The sequence below is a fragment of the Lynx canadensis genome, chromosome B3 (genome assembly GCF_007474595.2).
Source record: "Lynx canadensis isolate LIC74 chromosome B3, mLynCan4.pri.v2, whole genome shotgun sequence".
NCBI classification, from domain to species: domain Eukaryota; kingdom Metazoa; phylum Chordata; class Mammalia; order Carnivora; family Felidae; genus Lynx; species Lynx canadensis.
This window is the reverse complement of record NC_044308.2, coordinates 114735155-114756768: the sequence shown is the minus strand read 5'-3', so window position 1 is coordinate 114756768 and position 21614 is coordinate 114735155. Positions and strand designations below refer to the sequence as shown.

Below are 21614 nucleotides of genomic sequence, written 5' to 3'. Positions count from 1 at the left end.
AATTGTCATTTCTCTATTCACAGAGCCCTTCTGCCTGGCGAACTATCCATCAGCCTTTCACAGTGTCATGTTTAACCCTGTGGAGCCCAGGTTATTGGCCACAGCCAATTCAAAGGAAGGAGTGGGACTCTGGGATATTCGAAAACCTCAGAGGTGAGCCCCATTTATTCATATGGTGTTAAAACTTCCCCCACCTCAGCTCTGAGGTAATGTGATCAACCAGCAAGGGTTGTGAGAACCTGTTTGGCTGTTGATCTCAGTTGGACATCTCTTTTTTTTTATTTTTTATTTTTTTATTTTTTTTTTTCCAACGCTTTTTATTTATTTTTGGGACAGAGAGAGACAGAGCATGAACGGGGGAGGGGCAGAGAGAGAGGGAGACACAGAATCGGAAACAGGCTCCAGGCTCTGAGCCATTAGCCCAGAGCCTGACGCGGGGCTCGAACTCCCGGACCGCGAGATCGTGACCTGGCTGAAGTCGGACGCTTAACCGACTGCGCCACCCAGGCGCCCCTCAATTGGACATCTCTTAACATATACTGGTGCCTGTGAAGCCAGGGGAGCCCTGTCCCAAGAGACAGGCAGTGTGAGAAATCCACACTCCTTGCTAAGGGAGTCGTAAATTGTAATTTGACTCTAGACAAGTCAATTAAAGGCAAATAGATGAACTAGTGAGAACCTCCCTTCAGTACTGCCTTATATCTTTAGGCCCAGTGTTCCCCAGATGCCTGGGAGCTCTTGTGGGCAGGGGATGGGGACGGAGGAGATGGAGGGGAAGAATGTGTCAAACTCATGGCCACCGAACCATGGACTCTTAATTCCAGGCTGCAGGGTTTTCCAAATGAGCTTCAGGAGAACAGTGAATCCCCCAAATTGTGTGGAAATTGTATTATGTACCCATCTAAGTGCATTTTTCTGTGACGGGAGTTTGCTTTTTTTCAGTTTCTCAACCAGACTAGTGGTTAAAACAATAAAGGTTAAGAGCTGCTGTAGTGTTAGGGACCTAATGTGTTTCCCCTTCTCTTTGCTTTATTAAAAGAGTACACTTAGGACGATCTTCAACTGATGGTACAAATCATTAATAGAAGCATTTCAGGCATCATTAAGGGAAATGTGTGGATGGGTTCAAATAGGAGGCTCTTTAATGTTCTTTAAATCCTATGGGTGAGGGACAAGCTTTTATGGCACCTATACTTAAAGCTAGCCTTGCTCCTCTGGATATTCTGCATGGAGGTAACTTCCTACTTTGTAAAGCAATATTGCAGAAGAGTATCATGGAAAGTAAGAGAAGTTATGATTTATTTCATAGGCCTCAAATGAAAGGAGCAATTAAGTACAGAGGATTATCTCCCTTGGTGATTTTTAGTTCTAGCTCATTCTCTCCATGGGGCAGTCAGAGGGAGCTAGAACTATTGCAGCAGATCTATATAGCTCAGAGGGGTGCTCCTGGTGTTGAGCAGGGCTCCCTGAGTTTCCTTAGAGTAGCAGACATTTCTCCTGCCGTCTCTGGTGCATACACACCCAGCCCTTGCTTTCTCACCCTACTGAAATGCATATAGTGGCAGGACCCCTAGTGTGTCTTTGCACTGTGTGCGCTGTGTGCTCTCTGCCTGTGTTTCCCTGTGTTCAGCTGTAACAATCTCTGCTACTTAAGACTCTTTAGAATAATTGTTCTGGGGAAAAAAAGAATAATTATTCTTCTTAACCATATTAATAAGGGGCAGAATTTGGGCTAACTATGTCAGCCTTCTCCCAACCTACTACCCTCCATACTTACCATTGTAATGAATAGCTAGTAACTGGAATGAGGCCCTGAGCTATTTATCCCCAGTGGAAAGCTTGAATAGTGCATGCTGTCCTGCAGTGTCTTGAAAGAAGAGGAAGGGTTAAGTGTTTTAATCCTCTTCCTGATTTCCTCCCAGCAGTTTCCTACTGTGCGTTGTAGTTGGGTTCTCTTCCCCTTTCTACTTGTCTTCTCACTAAACATGGCTTCTTTAAAAAAAAAAAAAAAACAAATGTCTGGGGCACCTGGGTGGCTCAGTTGGTTAAGTGACCAACTCTCGATTTTGGCTCAAGTCACGGTCTTATAGTTCATAAGTTTGAGCACTGCATTGGGCTCCACACTGACAGTGCGAGCCTGCTTGGGATTCTCTCTCTCCTCCTCCCCCCACCCCCAAATAAATAAACTTTAAAATAGATAAAATCTAAGTGAAATTATTGTTTTGTTTTAAAGTAACACTTATTAGATTTAAGGTTTATATCAAGAGAAGTGTAATGAAACAAAAAAAGAAAAAAAATCCTATCTGTTACTTATAATTTCTACATGTTTGTACATCAGTACAGTTCTCCTTCTTGGTCTCTAGTCCTCTCCAAAGGTAACTGTAGCAGTTTCTTATATCTTTCCAGAACGTAATTTCTTTTTTAAGTGTATTTATTTAGAGAGAAAGTGAGAGTGTGTGTGCACGTGCATGCTTGAGTGGGGGAGGGGCAAAGAGAGTGAGAGAGACAATCCCAGGCAGGCTCTGAGCTGTCAGGGCAGAGCCCAGTGCCGGGCTCGATCCCACGAACTGTGAGATCATGACCTGAGCCTAAACCACGAATTGGACGCTTAACCAACTGAGCCACCCAGGCACCCCTGTTTTTATATTTTTAATAAAAATTGTTACATTGTCCTGCCACCACCAAAGGCTGCACTGATTTACAAACCTACCAACTATGCATGCGACTACACATTTGTCCAGACCCTTACCAACACTTACACTGTCTTATGAGGGGAAAGATTATCTTCTTGTTTTGATTACTTCTTTAATTATGAATTAGGTTATATGGTTTCTTGGGGAACCTGTAGTTTTCAAAGCCCATATGGGAGAAAAGTCATCTAATAAGGCTAGTTGGTGATCTTGACTGATTCCTTTCTTGGAATAAAAAGAGGAGCACAGTGGACTAGGATGTTTTTATTTGTTATTTTTCTATACTTCTAAGATTCTGTGTAGTTCTATGGGTGTGAGGTAGACAAAGGACATGAAATAATCTTGGGTTCCTGTTCTTCATCCGCTGGTGTTTTGGGATTGAATTACAGATCTTTTCTGTTTGAATTCTCTTAGTACGAATTGGTGTGGGAGAGGAAGAGAAGGGCCTTTGTCTTTTCCATGCAGGATTAGTTATGCTGAGTTGCAATACATGATTTGTCTCCTCAACACAGCTGCCTAGAAACTCCAACCTAGATCCTGGGGCAAATCTGAATCCCTGGGAGGACAACCCTAGAACTAAGTAGATCTATTCCAAGGGATACTTAAAGTCTACAGAGAGATTTTAGGGAATTTGAAACTCTCAAAATTGCAGTTAAAGTTGTGTGTGCTTGTGTATCTGACTGAGCACATATGGCAATTTTTCGAGGGGTTGGAAGAGAGCTTTTACTAGGTTCTCATAGAGACATTTGACCCCCAAGAGGATAAAAGTTGCTCAGTGTTCTAACGATTCTAGATTTAGAACCTACTATGGTTCCTTAGCATGCTTGTAAGTAATTTTCAGCCTATTAAAGCTTGGGCTTGTGAGTGAATTCTGGGCCTCCTAGAAACAAATATAATCTTCATAGCTCAATAAGGGGGCCTCACACTGAACACTTTTTTCTTCCTGGCTTAACCTATGGATTATTCCGTGCTGGAATGGTTTCTCAGACCTACCCCAAGCCTAAGCTGTACCTCTTTACTTTAGTCTGTAGGCATGTGAGTGGGATCACATGTGTCCTGCTTCTGCCCTGAAATAAGCTGATCAAAGGGCTGTCTGGTGGAATAAAATGTTAGCTTTAGAGGACACTTCAGTTATCATCGGATCTGACTTCTTCACGTACATTGCAGCAAGGTAAGGCGAGGCAGAAGCTCTTTTGATGGTTTAGAGTGTACAATCTGAAGCCATCATACCGGTTACACATCCAGGCAGTATACCTTAGTAGCTATGTATCCTTGAAAGTTACTTCACCTCTCAGTGCCTCATAATAATAAATAATAGCTAACATTTATTAAGCATTTCTTACAAGGGATAATGACAGACATATGAATAGTTCTTTGTTTAGTCCTTATGACAGCCCTATGAGGTAGGTTCTATTCCTGTTTTAATGATAAGGAAATCAAGGCACAGAGTTGAAGTAGCCTGTGTGTGTATATTGGTGTATCATGTCCACCCCCTCCCTTTTGAAGCAAATAAGGTCCTTGTATATTCTAGTTTTCTTTCATCTATGCCCCCTTGCAATAGACCTTTGTCAGGATTCCTCTCCCGATTTTTCCAGTACAGACATGTCTAACTCTAAAGTCTGAGTCTTTTAGATGTTCTGCCTCTAAAAGTTAAATCCTTTTTCACTGTCTCCTGGCCTAGCCTCTGTCTACATGCTAGCTTTCTAAGTTTCTTGTTATTTCTAATCCTGGAGACCTGTGCACGTTATTTATTTTGCTGCAGAGCTTGTCCATAGGTCAAATTCAACCCAGAGAGATATTTTGTTTGGCCTACATCATTAATAATGTTTGGGAAATTACACCGAAAAATCATAATTTCTAACACCTCTTGAAAAAGTCAGAAGATTTGGTATCATTGGATCTTTATTCTCATATGGCAATAGTCAGCCAAAGCTGCAGTGAGTTCTTCAGACCTTCCAGATGTGTTCCACCACTCCTATATGTCTCAATACCAGGGATGCTCCCCTCATTTACATTACTTGCCTGGCCCTATAGACATGGGAGTTTGAAAGGTCTGCTTTAGGGATAATAGTGGTAATGAGTGGGCCATCCGGTAGACTGGGTGAGGGAGAAAACATCACATGCACACATATACATTGCACATTAGGACCAGGCTTCGTTCCTTTCATGTGGATTAGTTCTGCCGATGTCCTTTTACAGCCATCCTCTCCTTCGTCACTGCCAACATCCCAGTTATTTCTTGCTTGGACTGGTGTAGTGGCCTCTGAATAGGTTTCGGATCTGTGAGCTTCTAAATTTGAGAGAGTTCAGGAAAAGTGACGATTCCCTTCCTGTTACTCTGCTTGTTTCACCCTTTTAATTCCCTCTTTCAGCTGACTGCTCACTTACCACCTCTCTCCCTTCTCATATCTTTAATTTCTGTCACTTTCTGTCAGAAACTGTTAGTTCTGTGACAGGTAATCGTATCTTGCTTTGACAAGGATAATAAAGAGAGTGATTCTTTCCCACTCAATGATAAAACTAGGGCAAGCCAGGAATTCCTGGTAAAGACTTACCTTGTAAGCTAGTGCTTTCACGTGGTGTGTAAATGACACATCTGAAAATGGGCAATGAGTGCAAATTCCTACCATCAAAAAAATTTCTCATAGGACCTCAGCTGGCTTTGGGAGCCTCTAGGTTAAATGTCTGTTTTGTGGGGCCTGTGTCAGTCCTGCTTCTGGAGAGACCAAATTAAGTGTAACTCCTTGCCCTCTGAACAAACCAGACAGTCTCTGCCACGTTGCATTTTGAGGGTTGCTTGTACTATTATGGGAAAATAGAGCTCAGGGAACAACTTCAAAGGCTGGAAAAGGCGCTCATGGTCTGCTCTTTGTTGAAACTTTAAAGAACAAGGCTATCCAGACCAGAGTGCAAGGCCATTAGGGTAGACAAAGATTTCTTAAACACAACCCAAAAAGCGCTATACATGAAAGAAAAAAATGGATAAATTGGATTTCATTCAAATTAAAAACTTTTGTTCATCAAAGACAGTGTTAAGTGAAAAGATGAGTCAAAGACAAGCCATGATCTAGGAAAAAATTATTCATAATACATGTATTGAACAAGAATTCCTATCTAGAATATAATAGAACTAAAAATCAGTAAATAAAAGAAAACTCAGTTTTTAAAATGAGCAGAAATGTTGAATAGGTGCTTCATAAAAGAAGATACCAAAAAGCCAATAAGCATTTGAAAGGTATTCAACTTCATTACTCCTGAGGGCAGTGCAAATTAAAACCACAGTAAGGTATCACTATATATCCTGAATGGTTAAAATTAAAGAGACTAATAAATAGTACCAGGTGTTGACAAGGGCATGGAGCAACTGAAACTCTCAGACATTTTAGGTGAGGGTAACTTGGTACAACCACCTGGGAAAACTCTTTGTCAATGTCTACTAAACTAAACATGTGACTCCATGACCTAGCAACCTCACTCTTAGGTATAGCCTAAGAGAAATGAGTATGAACTTCCACCAAAGACATGTACAAGAATATTCACAGGTGCTTTATTCATAAGAGCCAAAAGCTGGAAACAACCCAAATGTCCATGGAAGAAGAATGGGTAAGGAAACTGCAGAATAGCCATGCGATAGAGTATCACACAGATATGAAAAGAGTGAATTATAGACACACACATTGACGTGGATGACTCAAACAGCCATAATATTGAATGACAGAAGCCAGATAGATAGAAAAGAGTGTATGGTGTTCAAGAATAAGCAGGTTATAGAAGTCAAAATAGTGGTTACTATGGGTATTATGAGGAAAGCTTCTAGGATTTTATATCTGGGAGGTAGTTTCACAGGTATATACTTCAGTAAAAAAAAATTTTGAGCTATATAATTAGTGCTCTTTACTGTACAATTTAAAGTATGTTTAGGGGCACCTGGGTGGCTCAGTCAGTTAAGTGTCCGACTCTTGATTCGGCTCGGGTCATGATCTCGTAGTTCATGAGACTGAGCCCCATGTTGGACTCTGCACTGACAGCAGCACAGAGCCTGCTGGGAATTCTCTCTCTGTCTCTCTGCCCCTCCCTCATGTGTTCGCCTGCTCTCTCTCTCAAAATAAATAAATAAACTTTTTTTAAAAAAACATATTTAAGGTGTTTAAAGTACATTTTATTTTATTACTTTTCAAAATTCAGTCTTTTTCTTTTTTTAATGTTTATTCATTTATTTTGAGAGAGAGAGCGTCACCAGCAGACTCCACACCATCAATGCAGAGCCCGATGCGGGGCTCAATCTCGTGAGACACCCAGATGCCCCTAAAGTACATTTTTAAAAATCCAAGATCACTATTGTCTCCCTGTAGGTATTTGCTTTCCCTGTGATTCCAGTGGTTGTAGCAATATCACCAGATCTCAGGGAATGGCTTGAAGGGACAGAAGAGGGAGGGAGGAGAGTCAGGAGGACCTAGCAGTTTGGATTATGTAGAGAATCACCAGAGAAGAGCTAGGGATTGTTGGAGTTTAATTGTCAGACTGATTAGGTCTAATCGGGGGACATGCTTTCAGGTTAGCCACTCCTTTCTTCCCCACTCTCCCATCTTTCTGTATGTACCTATGCAATACTCAGGCAAGTGGTCCATCCACCAAGACCTACACTGAAAGCTTGTTTTCTCCCTAGAACTGATTCCTTTCTTGTTTGTTTTTTATCATTGTCACCATTACTCCCACAGTCATCCCAGCTGAAACCCCAGAGTCCCATTTTCCTCTTCTGTCTCTCTCACCCTCTGCCATAACTAGCTTTGTTCTGCATTAGTGCCTGGCCACTGTTTTCAGTTCTGAAAGCCCCAGCTCCATCTCAAGCCCATAGCACTATTTCTGGAAGGGACCAGCTGCCCTGCCTTCTTAACTTGCCTCCTGCTTCTGCCATATAGCACACATCCTTCAATATCACTCTTGCCATTCCCCTACCCAGGAGCTTTAGTGAGTTCTTGTTATCTTTGTTCATGGGCACATCCTCAGAACCTATATGTGGGATGCTCTAAGAAAATGTCTTTTGGAATGAATGTATGACCTACTTTACTGGCTAAAACAACTCCTTCAGCAAGCAATCTGCTCCTTCTCTGGTGCCAGTGTCCCTCCTCTCTCCCCTTGTACTCTCTTACCACATACAAACACAAATGGAGGAGATAGTTTTTTCTTGTTTCTTTGGATCTTTTCAACTTTTAGTACTTTTCAGGTCCACAATAAGTTAGTGCCCCTCAGGAAAAGCATCCTTGCTCCCTGTTACATACTCAAAGCTTCCTTTTACTCATTGTGTCCCCAGCACCTGGCAGAGTTTTGGCACAGACTGTGTGCTGCATGAATGAAGCTTTGTCTTCTACGGGAAGAGATCTCTTTATTCAGAGTCTCTGTAAAGTACTTACGGTTTGTGGCATGCATGTTGCTTGGCTTGGTTGCTGCTTTCGCCATCATTAGTTTTCTTTTAATATGAGTGTTTATCTCCAGCTAGACCATTACTATATTTTTTATTTCCTTCCCAGTGTCCAGGAATTGCTTCTCAACAAAAAAGGAGTGCTTATCCTGATCTGTACTATCACCTGTCATGTTTTCCTATAGATTTTCTTTTTTGAGAGAGAAAGAGAGCGAACAGGGGAGAGGGGCACAGGGAGAGAAAGAATGAATCAGTCCCAAGCAAGCTAGCTCCACACTCAGCATGGAGACTGATATGGGGCTCAACCCCAAGACTCTGGGATCATGACCTGAGCTGAAATTAAGAATTGGACATTCAACCAACTGAACTACCCAGGTGCCCCTCCTGTGGATTTTTAAGGAAAGGGCCGTGTTTTATTTATCTCTAGAGCCTAACACATCACTTAGAATATTGGTACCTTCAGTAAATATTGAATGAGTGCATAGTTTTATACTCATCCCCAAATAGTCTGTATTTTCAAAGCAGGGTTTTTGTAATGTTTTCTGGACCTATTAATTCCTTGAGTGTAATGGATCAAAATGTTGTCTCTAAGGAATAAACCCTTAAAGGAGGTTGTAAGGGTTCTTGCTGGGTTTTGACCATCTGTCAGAGTTATGTTGGGGAGTCAGATTCTGGTGAAGTTGCTGTCTGGTTTTTAGGCCACAAGGTGGAGCTCTAGAATCAGCTTTGTCCAATGGAAGACACCAGGTCCCTGGTATCCTAACCCAGTGGTTCTCAAACTTTAGAGGGCATTAGAATTACCAGGGGATCTTGTTGAAGTACAGCTTCCTGGAGCTCAGATCCAGAGATTGAATTGTGAGACCTGAGGCAGCACCTGTGAATCTGCCATTTTAAACAGATATCCCAGGTGATTTAGTAACTTGGTTTATCCTATAAGATGGAAGTTGTGGTTATTCAGAGGTCCACGTTGAATTTGTTTCTGTGTTCATTCTAACCCAGTGTCTTTGGGCTTTAGGCCAGAGCTTCCCCGTGTCCATACCAAGCACAAATGTGCCTTTTATAACAAGAGACTTAACTTCAGACCCAAACATCTAGGGAATACCCTTCCTTTAATATTCCTCAAGTATTGTTTATTCAGAAGGAGGTGATACTAAATCCCTAAACCAAGGGGACTTTCTTATTGTAAAATCAAATCTTGACTTTTTGCTTTTTAAAAATATTTTTATGTTAAAACAATTTTAGGGGCACCTGGGTGGCTCAGTCATTTAAACATCTGACTCTTGATTTCGGCTCAGGCCTCATGATCCCATGAGGGTCTTGGGATCGAGCCCTGCATCAGGTTCTGAGTTGAGCATGGAACCTGCTTGGGATTGATTCTCTCTCTCCCTTTCTCTCCCTTTGCTCTTCTCCCCCTCTCACATGTTCTCTGTCTCTGTCTCTGCCTCTCTCTCTCTCTCTGGCTCTCAAATAAAACACACACACCCAAAAACAAAAAAACAATTTTAGATATATATAAAAGTAGAATAGTAAAATGAATTCCAATATAACTATCACCCAGCTTCAGTATTTAATCCATGAACAATCTTTCATTTATTCCTCATCTGTGACCTCCCTTCCCAATTATTTTGAATCAGTTTCCACATAACATTATATCATTTCTCTGTAAATGCTTTAATATATATCTCTGAAAGATTATTTTTCAGTTGAGGTAAAATTCACATAACATACAATTAACCATTTTAAAGTGAAAAATTCATAGCATGTAGTACACTCACAGTGTTTTACAACCACCACCTCTATCTAGTTCCAAAATATTTCCATCATCCTAAAATAAAACTCCTACCCTTTACACAGTGACTTTCCAGGATATTTTTCTCTCGCTCCTAGCTACCATCGATCTACTTTCTGTCTCGATGGATTTACCTGTTCCAGATGTTTCATCATCATGTGACATTTGATCTGGCTTCTTTTGCTTATCGTCCTGTTTTTTGAGGTTCATCCACATTGTAGCATGTATCAGTACTTCATTCCTTTTTTTGACAGGATAATATTCTGTTGTATGGATGCGCCACGTTTTATCTGTTCACCCACTGATGTACATTTGAATTGTTTCCACTTTTTGGTATGATGAATAGTACTACTATTAACATTTATGCATAAGTAAATTTGAGTACCTGTTTTCAGTTCTTTCGCATATACACCTAGGAGTGGAATTGCTGGGTCTTAGGGTAAATCCTGTGTTAAACTTTTTGAGGAACTGCCAAAATACTTTCCATAAAAAGATAATTCTTTTTAAAAATATAACCACAATATTGTCACACCTAAATACAATAACAATAACTCCTTAATATCACTGCATATATTTAATTAGTGTTTAAATTTCCTTAATTGTCTCATGAATGCTACAATTGTTTTTTGTTTTTTTTTTTTAATCAGGATTAAAATAAGGTTTATACATAAAAATTAGTTAATATGGCTTCTGAGTCTCTTAATCTATAGGTATTCCTGCCTCTCACTTTTCCCCCTTGCAATCTATTTGTTAAAGACACTGGATTATTTGTCATATGGAATTTCTCACAGTTTAGATTATGCTGATTGCATTTTTATACTGTCATTTAGCATGTTCCTTCTTACCCCAGTTTTTTCTATAAATTGGTTTTAGATCTTGGGGCTTAAATGTATTCAGGGTTTTGTGGGTGGTTTTGTTTTTTGTTTCCTAGGCTTTTTTTGGGTTACAGAGATATTTCATAGATGGTGTTAGGTATGTCCATAGAAAGCTAAGAATGTCTAGTTTTGTCTCTCCCTTCGTTTTAAAATACATTGACCGACTTCTTAGTTTAGCTTTTTAAAATATAAGTAATGTGGGGCGCCTGGGTGACTCAGTCGGTTAAGCATCCAATTCTTGATTTTGGCTCAGGTCATGATCTCATGGTTGGTAAGATCAAGCCCTGTGTCAGGCTCTGTGCTGACAGTGTGGAGCCTGCTTGGGGTTCTGTCTCTCTCTGTCCCTCTCTTACTTGCGCTGGCTCTCTCTCAAAATAAGTAAATACATTAAAAAAAAAAAATACACCAGTAAAGCTGGTGAAGATGTGGAGAAACTGGATCACTCCTAAGTTGCTGGTGGGAATGTATAATAGTACAGCCACTCTGAAATATAGTTTTGTAGTTCCTTTATAAATTAAAAACGAACCATATGCTATGTGAAAAAGTCAGTCCCTAAGGACACATACTGCATGATTCCATGTATGTAACATACATGAACTAATATATGTGAAAAATGGAGAACAGTGTTTGCCAGGTGTTAGCAATAGGGATAGAGAGGGTGAACGTGGCTATAAACGGGTAGCAGTAAGGTGATGATGGTACACATTAAGTATCTTAATTGTGGTGGTTACACGGAGCTGTACATGTGGTACAATTGCGTAGAGCTACAAATACACACACACACACACGCACACACACACACACACACACACACACACACACACACACAAATGAGTGCCTATATAACTGACACAATCTGAATAAGCTCTGTAGATTGTACCAATGTAAATTTCCTGGTTTAGATATTATACTATAGTGAGGCAAGATGGTAACATTGGGGGAGGCTAGACAAAGGGTACAAAGGACTTTCTTGTATGTTTCTTTGCAATTTCCTCTGATTCTATAATTACTTCCAAATTAAAAGTTAAAAAATACAAATACTAGGGTGACTGAGTGGCTTAGTGGGTCAGTGTCCAGCTCTTGATTTTGGCTCACTCAGGTCATGATCTCATGGTTCGTGAATTTGAGTCCTGTGTTGGGCTCCACACTGACAGTGCAGAACCTGCTTGGGATTCTCTTGTCTCTCCCTCTCTTTCTGCCCCTCCCCCCGCTCACACGCACATTCTCTCTCTCTCTCTCTCTCTCTCTCTCTCTCAAAATAAATAAACACTTTAAAAATATATGAATACTTGTTAATAGCATTCTCCTTTTAAAACTTTCAGTGAAGCTGAAGTCCCTTCTGACTATCTGGTCCCCTGCCCCCTCCCCTGGATAATGAGTGTTAGGAGTTTGTAGTATATGCTTTTGTCTCTATATGCATGTGTGTTTTTACTGCTATACAATTATTCTACAACTTGACTTTTTCACTCATCAGTATGTGTTGGGAATTTACCCATATATTAGCATATCCAGATTTATCTCATTTCTTTTGCCAGTTAAGAATTTGAGTCAACTCTGTGACTCTTTCTGTTGAGTCAGCTTGGGTTTTTCTTCTAAGAAACCTTTTGTGACCACACTCATTCTTGTCTCCTCAGTGGAGGGTAGGCTCGTCCTGTGTCTCACAGCACATGTTCTCCTTTGTATAACACTATTCATGTTATAAAAGGAAACTGTTGGTTTTCTTGTCCCTCATGAGTTTTTGAGGGTCCCCCCTTTATCTTCATCTTTGAATCCATGGGCCTAGCACAATACCTAAAATAGTTAGCAGGTATTCAGTAAATGTTTATTTAGTAAATGCATGCATGAATAGATGAGTGTGATGTGAAAGGAAAGACTGTGAAGTGAATGACTTAGATGAATCCTTCTGGCCCTGATGCTGATACTGTTCACTTTGCTGGGTAGAATAATCCATCTCTACCATGTATTCTGTGAAATCTTGGTGAGCCAAGAAGCAGAAAAAACTGGCCATACATCTGCTGCTTACCTATAGTGTACTCAGAACCAAATCATCTCGCTGCTCAGGACCTTAGTTTCCTCCAGTGTGAAATGAGAATAATGTTATCCCCACTGTAAAGATTAGATGATACAGTGTGTACATAAACATTTTGTAAATTAAATGAACTAGTTGCTTTTTTAAGGGTATCTATTGTGGTATATAATTCCATCAGTGAATTCTTTGTAGCTTGAACTTTTTATTTAGTAGTAACAGGTTTGACCACTTACATTTTATCTGTGGCAAGTCATATATTTTAGACAGGGACTTCTTCGTACACTCTCAATCATTTTGGCTTTATTTATTCATGAATTTACCCACGTATAGAAGACTTTCCAAGAACAGTGTTTCTCGATTCTGCATAAAATACTTTGTATTTTGAATCTGTTTTTTATTCCAGTAATATGACTTTGCCATTTATTTATGGGTGCTTTGGAAGTGGGATTGGGGGATCTGCAGAAAGAAATCAAACTGAGTGTAATTTCAGACCTAACCTGTTGACTGTGTTCAGTGCTAACCAAGATAGGCCTGTTTAGTACTTAGAAACCTATCAAAGGAAGGATATTATTTGCCCTCATTGAGAAAGATAGTAAGGGACACTGAAATTTTCAGAGGACTCTGAAAATTTTTCTTTGACTATCATTATGTGAATTTAAAGTATGATTTAATTTCAAACTTAACATCTGCACCAGAATCCTATGGGGCAGCATATTATTTGAAGTTTCCATTAAGAAGGTCTTTAAATTTACTATTCTCATACTTTTCTCAAAGCTGTCTTCTGTGGTCCCCTAGTTAAAAAGGATCTGTGTATAAGATGATATATATTTTTTTAAGTTTATTTATTTTTGAGAGAAAGAGAGAGAGTGAGCTGAAGAGGGGCAGAGAGAGAGGGAGACACAGAATCTGAAACAGGCACCAGGCTCTGAGCTGTCAGCACAGAGTCTGATGTGGGACTCAAACCCACAGACCGTGAGATCATGACCTGAGTTGAAGTCGGCCGCTTAACTGACTGAGCCACCCAGTCGCCCTGAGATGATATTTTATTTTATTTTATTTTTTTTTTTTTATGAAATTTATTGACAAATTGGTTTCCTGAGATGATATTTTAAAATAACATATTTTCTTCTGATTACAGAAGAAATTCATGTTCATTGTAGAAAAACTTGGAAAAATAAAATGAAAGGCATAAAAAAAGAAATTACCTAAATCCTGTAGTCTAATTAATATATTGATTAATACATCTTCATACACCCATCAGTCTGAATGTTTATCACTATCTATTCGTGAACATAAATTGGATAGGGCATATATTCAAAACCTGTGGGATTCACCATTCACTTTCTAAACCCTGACGTGAATTTTCTTTCTTGAATTTGACTTCCCCAAATGTAATTATTAGTTTTCCTTTTGAACTTTTATTCTGCAAATATCAGAAACTCACTGTAAAGTACAAGATATAATTAAGATACCTGCCTGCCTGCTAAACTCTTCCTTCTTATTGGCCACTTATTAGCAGGTAGATGAATTTAACTTACTTGAAAGGTGTGTGTGGTGATACCCTATAAAGAGGGGGCGACCTGGATGGTCATTGGCAAATTGTGCCAGTTCTTTGTCAAAGAGGACTTTGATTCAGATGATCTCCAAGCCTCTTGCTATTTCTCCCAATTTTATGCTGCCTTGCTGCTTGCCTCTCAGATTAGGTTTCATGTGCAGACAAATGTCAGGACACATGTGAACTTTGGTGGAGCCTGTTTTTCTTTTTAATGTTCCCAAAGTCAGGGTTTTTCAAACTGCTGCTCGTGATCCATTAGATCATTCATTCAACAGCTATTTATTGAATGACTACTACGTGTTTGGCACTGTTTAAGCACTTGGGGTATGTGGGGGAAAGATATAAAAGCTAATAGTCTAATGGGAAAGGACAAATAAGAAAATAAAGACATAAAAATATATGGTATGTAAGATGGTGATTCATGTAGTAGAGAAACGTAAACCAGGCAAGGGAGTATGAGGGAGCTTGCATTTTTGCACAGGGTATCAGAAAGGGCCTGATTGAGGAGGATATTTGCATAAAGAAGTAAGTGACTGAACTGAGGACGTATCTGGAGAGGAACATTGTGGGCTGCAGGATCTGCAAGTGCAAAGACCCTGAAGTAGAAGCATAGTTGACTTGTTTTAGGATCGGTAAGGAGGCATCATGTGGTTGAAGTAGAGGAAAGTAAGAAAAATGCTGGGAGGCGGAGTCAAAGATTCAGAGATGGGAAAGCAGTTGTCTAGGGCTTTATTGACATTGAAAGGAATTTGGTTTTTACTTTGGTGTAAATGGGGAGCCACTGGAGGATCTTTAGCAAAGAAATGATGTGTTCTGATGCGTGGTTCAGCATCCCTCTGGCTGTGCTATTCAGGATAAATGAAACATGGGCCAAGAGTGGAAGCAAGGAGGTTAAGGTAGAAAGCTCTTTCAACGTTTTTGTGGGCCATGAAATCAATTTAGATAGTCATAGTATTTATTAAATAAAAAAATATAGAAATCAGAGTATTGTAGGTGATAAGTATGGTTTAATGAATTTATGCTAAATGTGGGCGTGCTGGGATGCAGTGTAAGATGTACTTTACAGGGGCACCTGGATGGCTCAGTCGGTTAAGCGTGCGACTTCGGCTCAGGTCATGGTCTCGCAGTTTGTGAGTTCTAGCCCCATGTCGGGCTCTGTGCTGACAGCTTGGAGACTGGAGCCTGCTTCAGATTTTGTGTCTCCCTCTCTCTCTGCCCCTTCCATGCTCATGGTCTTTTTCTCTCTGTCTCTCAATAATAAATAAAGTTAAAAAAAAAAATTTTTAATGTGCTTTACAAAGAGTTTCTATAAAAATAGTTTCAAAGCCATTATTCTAAATATTTCCTTTTTTTTTTTAGATGTTTATTTATTTTTGAGAGAGAGACAGTGTGAGCGAGGGAGGGGCAGAGAGAGAGGGAGACACAGAATCCAAAGCAGGCTCCAGGCTCTGAGCTGACAGCACAGAGCCCAATGCGGGGCTCGAACTCATGAGCTGTGAGATCATAACCTGAGCCGAAGTCAGACACTTAACCAACTGAGCCACCAAGTCGCCCCTGAGATATTTCTTTTTTTTTTTTTTAAGTGTATTTATTTATCTTGAGAGAGAAAGAACGTGCATGAGCAGGGAAGGGGCAGAGAGAAAGAAGGGGGAGAAGAGAATCCCAACCAGACTCTGCGCTAACAGTGCAGATGCGGGGCTCCATCTCATGAACTATGAGATCATGACCTAAGCCAAAATCAAGAATCAGACGTTTAACTGACTGAGCCACCACGTGCCCTGAGACATATCTATTACTGCCAACTAGAGGTGATCTTGGTTTTTGGATACATTCTCAGTGAATGGCTTCTGTAAGAAACAGACTGTCTTCCTATAGCTGTGTCTCATCAGTCAGCAGTTTGGCCTTCTACCCTTTCCTTTATATTCCTCTCTCCTCTTGTTTTCAATTGTTTGCATAGGAGTTCTTAAAAAAAGGTAACAAATTGTGATTTTTGTTTTCAGACCCTCTTCTGCTTAGGGTTTTTTCCAGACTTTGCCTCTTTGCTCTTTAACATTCCTCCAACTTTATGGCTTTGCACCCCGACAGTCAGTGGACCCACAGCAGCTTCCTGTCCTGCCATCAAGCACTGCCTATTTACCTGCATATATTCCAACCCACGCCTTCAGCACTGTTACTGTTGCCATCCCAGTCACCCTCTTCCCTTGTTTTTTCTTGCCTCTTGCCAACCACTGTTCATTAAACTCTCCCTCCCCAGTTTAATACACTGTGAGGTCAGGGCTGATGCTAATGTCATGTCTGTCAGAAGCTAGGACCAAGAATTGTTTTAAGGTGAAGATTTAAATGGCTGCTTATGAAACGCCTCTGTATTTTCTGCAGCTTGGAGTGAAGGGGGATTTTGAATCAGCCAGGCCATCTGATGAACTGAGATGACTAAATGTGGAGTTCTTATCTATGGGAAATTCACAAGTGTCCAAGAACAAATCTGTTATGGTGGTGCCTCTTAGTTTATTTTGAGATCTCGTTTGGTTCTGTGTGGTTTTTGGGATCTCTGGGCCATACGCAAAAACTTAGGCTCAGGTCCCTTCAACTTTGGGTATGTCCCTGTTCTGGAAGATGATGATTGGAAACACTGCAATGCCTGCCATCCTTGTTTGCTTCATGGAGGACTGGATAGGCCATTTGATCATCTAAAGATCTCTCTCTTTTGGGGCCCCTGGGTGGCTCAGTGGGTTGAGTGTCCAACTTTGGCTCAGGTCATGATCTCATGGTTCATGAGTTCCAGTCCCTCATCAGGCTCTGTGCTGACAGTTCAGAGCCTGGAGCCTGCTTCAGATTCTGTGTCTCCCTCTCTCTCTGCCCCTCCCCCGCGCGCGCGTGCGCTTTCTCTCTCTCTCAAAAATAAACATTAAAAAATATATTTAAAGAAAAAATCCCTCCCTCTTTTTTTGTCTTTAAAGATTTTATTTTTAAGTAATCTCTACTCCCAATGTGGGGCACGAACCCACAGTGCCAAGAGCAAGAGTCACAAGCTGTACTGACTGAGCCAGCCAGGCACCCTTATCTAAAGATCTCTTTATCAGAAATTTATCAGGCCCTTGTGCTAACTTCACTCAAACTTAAATTTCAGGACCTTCAAAAAGAAGGAAATTTTAGCAGGTACACTGAACCTATATCTATATTTCAGGCCAGAAAGTTTTGGCAGTGAGGAAAGTGAGTTTGTTTAGTCACATATCACAGTATCTCTTTCTCATACTGGTTATCCAGCAGTTCTGGTTCCCTCTAGAGAAGTCTCAATCTTGGAACTGAGGATTATGGTAGAAAAAACAAAAAAGAAAGCCCAAGTTCTCTTCCTACTAACTCACATAAAAGATAGGCTTAAGGGATTATTAGGACCCTGAACGCACTTGAATAGGATTGGTGTGGGCTAATAGGATTGGTGACTCCCTGAACTTGTTCACTTTCTACATAATTCTACTGTCCTTTGGGACTTGTCATATTCTACAGGTTGTGTTATAGCAAGTACAACATTTTCCTTATTCCTTATAGGTCATCCTGCCCTAAAGCAGAACTGGAGGGGAGGGAGAGATTTCCCCCCACCAGAGGACCTTGATTTAGCCACTCTAGTTGTCCAGTATCAGCTCTGATGTCTGTGGTTTGGAATAATAGTGCATTTCATGGGTGTTAATTGAAACTTTCACTTAGAAACTCATGCCAGTTGGCTTTGGAAAATAATGTTGGTACCGTGAGATGAATTTACTTTGTTGTGGATTTATGGAAACCTAGGTTCATGAAGTCTAATCTTGGAAACTTTATCAATGCCCTGTCTTGTGTTGAACATGACACTCCTAGTCACTTTCCTTGGAAACAGCCTTAGCTTGTTTCTCTTCTATTCCAAGACCTTAGCCTTAGCCAAGTACTTTTTAAAAATGTTCTTTTTACCCTGCCAGAGCAATAAAGAAGTCCATTTCAATATTGGGGGCGGGGGGGCAGGGCGCAGGGGGCAGGGTGGGGAATCCAGGAGACCACACTAGTGAGAAATATTTTCCTGTTGTTCAAAGTTCTCTTGCTTTTTGTCCTGGATCTTTTACATGCTGACCCTTGGATTACCTCCTACCCCATTCTTGTTGTATTTTATGACAAATCCTTGGTTGAAGATAGGTTGGGAATAGATTTATTGCTTTTATTTTTCTAAATAGGGATATTGAACTCATTTTAACTTGTTGCTAGTCCTTGCAAGATACTGCTCATCTTGGGGTGCCTGGGTGGCTCAGTCGGTTAAGTGTTTGACTTTGGCTCAGGTTATGATCTCACGGTTTGTGGGTTTGAGCCCTGCAGTGGGCTCTGTGCTGACAGCTCAGAGCCTGGAGCCTGCTTCAGATTCTGTGTCTCCCTCTCTGCTCCTCTACTACTCACACTTTGTCTCCCTCTCTCTCAAAAATAAGTAAACATTAAAAAAAAAAAAAAAAAGATACTGCTCATCTTGTTTGGTACGAAATGGTGGCCATTTCTCTGAGGAGTGGAGACAGTTGGCATCTCCGTTACCAAGATCAGAGTTCAGAAAGCAAGTCAAGATTGAGGCATTCCTCCTTCAGTTCTCCAAGAGGAAATGAGAAACTTCTCCTTTGGGGAATGTATTGATGACAGGAAAAAGGCATTTTAGGCATTGCTGGGAGAGGGGAACTCTGCGTTTTAAAGGAAATAGAGTCCTTTCTGCTAATAGACCAGGGGCTATAAAAAGTGCCATATTGTATGGTTCCCTTTTTGTTGAACCTCTGATAATCCACTTTCTTTCCACATTGTTTTCCCACTGACCCCACTCTCCCTCACTCTCCCTTCTCTTCCTGATTCCTCTCCCCCCAAATTCCAAAATGGAGCCATGTTTCTCAAAAGGGTGGTTTTAAAGTCACATGCATCAGAATTAATTGGGGTTGTTAAATTCAGATTCCTGGGCCCACTTCCCAGATTGAATTAGAATATCTGGGGGTGGATCCTGAGAATCCACATTTTTTAAAAAGTCCCAGATGATTTCTCATGCATATTACGCTTGAAACTGTAAACTAGAGCGTCTTTGACATTATGTTTTTATCTTGACTGTGCGGGCAAACTGCTTCTAAGGTTTTTCTTCCTAATGAACTAGATCATGCATACTATTCAGGAGGAACCAGCTGTAGTACCCCTGCTGAGAAAGTATAGTGAACATAGCTCACTTTCTAGATTTCAGGTATCATTCCATCCTCTGGAAGGAATTTAATTTTATGCCCAAACATGAAGTATTCAGTTTCAGAGCTGCTCTTTAGCACCCCCAAACACTCTAGGAGCAAGATTCCTACTTACCTGCCCTCTGTGTGAGAGATAGGAGTTCCCTGCCCAGAAGCATAGGCAGGAGAAATTAGTGACCCTCCTGGAACCCACAAACAGAACCCCTAGAGTGGCTAGATTGCACATGTAGGTCAAGGAGCTTGGGTGGGGCTGGGATGGGCCCAATGCCTGTCCTGGGCAGATTTCTGCAGGTCTGACTAGAATCGGCAGAGGAAGTTCCTGTTAACTGATGGAAAGGGCGTTTGCTTGGTGGCCCCAGCTTTCCTGTCAGGGATGCCTGAGCTGATGCAAACCCCTGCTGCTGTTGCTGGTGGGGCTGGCCAAGTTTCTTTTTTGTTGAGTCTTGTTTCCACGCCCCGCTCCTCTTCAGTTCTACAGAAGGTGGTTTATTTGTACACTCCATGCTGATCTTGGATTGAAAGCCTCTCATTGTTTTTGAGCTCAGTGTTTAGATAACACCACATGCCTGTGGCAGCTAGGGCACCCTGTAAAGGAAATGCCTGGACTCTAACAGCCCCGTCATTCATTCTCTATATGTGAGTGAGTGTGGCCTCTGTTTAGGACCGTTATAAGAACATTTGTCTACAGAGATTATTACTTGGGGCCCATAGGGGTGCCAGGCTCCTCCTTGATGTTTGGAGTTCTAGGGATTGTTTCCTAAATCTTTTCTCTCTTTTCTTTCATTCCAGTGATAAGAGGATTAAAGCCTGTTTTGCCCCAGGCCTTGTTTCTGTACCTAGAGCACGCCTCCCTCTAGTGAGAACACTGCTTTTGGGAGACATAAGACTTACTGGCGCTATTTGGTGTAGACGGTTTTTGTGATCAGGCCAGGTTGGCAGCTATCTTTGCATGTGGTTTCAGGGGCTCCTTTTCCCATGGGGTATCTCTTTTCCTGTCCCCCTAATCTTCCCCATCATTGTCATGCCAAAGAAAAAACAAAATGTGTTTTCTTCATTCAATATTAAATCTATTCTGGTAGCATATAGCTCTTCAAGTTTTCACTTGGTAAACTGCCATTTTTTTCCCCCTAAAAATGTTTCAGATAAATCTGCCAGGCTCTAATTTAGGCCTCTTGAGGCCCTTTCCAGCTCTGTGATTCCCTAGAATTTATAAACTTTTTCCCCCTAAAACTACTAGGATTATTTTCTTTCCAGGACAACAAAGTCTGTGTGAGGCAAAACAAGTTAGTAGGTTTGATGTTACATGAATTTCTGCACCTCCCCCAATGTATATACTTAACTTCACTTTCCTACCAGTAATTCAGTACTCCAAGAATTGAACCCAAAATACAAAAGAGACGTTGGTTATGATGTGGTCAGTGAACAGTCCATCCCTTCATAATAAAATAGCCTAGCCAGTCAAGGATACTAACTACTGAAAAGATAAAAGCACACACACATATACACACCCTTTTTTATTTAGTACTGTATAATTGTTAATGTTCATGGCCATCCTAGTTCACTGTAAAATTGAAAGTATCTTCTGAATCATCAAAAGAAATTAATTGGAACCATACTGTGTGACTTTTTTTTAATGTTAGGAATATTATGAGACTACAGAACGATATTAGGTGAACCAGAACATATCACTCTCCGTTGTGAAGCTATATAAATGTATTAATCAAAGTAAATATACACTCGTTGGGAACTGCAATGGAAAACAAGTCATCTTGGTTTTCTAATTGTTATATTACTTACTCTACATTTAAATTAAAATTTTTTGTTTAAGGGCAACTGGGTGGCTCAGTCGGTTGAGTGTCCGACTTGATTTTGGCTCAGGTCATGATCCCAGGGTTGTGGGATCCAGCCCCACATTGGGCTCCACCCTGAACATGGAGCCTGCTTAGGATTCTCTCTCTCTCCCTCTGCCCACCTCCCCTGCTCATGCTTCCTCTCTCTCTCTAAAATAAAAAATAAAATAAAATAAAAAAATAAATAA

At 40.7% G+C, this 21614-nt stretch overlaps 1 protein-coding gene across 4 annotated transcripts in view; it reads left to right on the top strand.

Moving 5' to 3' along the window:
- The window catches only part of DCAF5 (DDB1 and CUL4 associated factor 5), a 108730-nt gene that overhangs the window by 37434 nt on the left and 49682 nt on the right, over positions 1-21614 (top strand). For all 4 annotated transcript variants that reach the window (XM_030319405.1, XM_030319404.1, XM_030319403.1 and 1 more), the window contains exon 5: positions 24-153. In XM_030319405.1, the coding sequence (XP_030175265.1) occupies positions 24-153 (130 nt within the window). The remainder of the gene's footprint in view (positions 1-23; positions 154-21614) is intronic.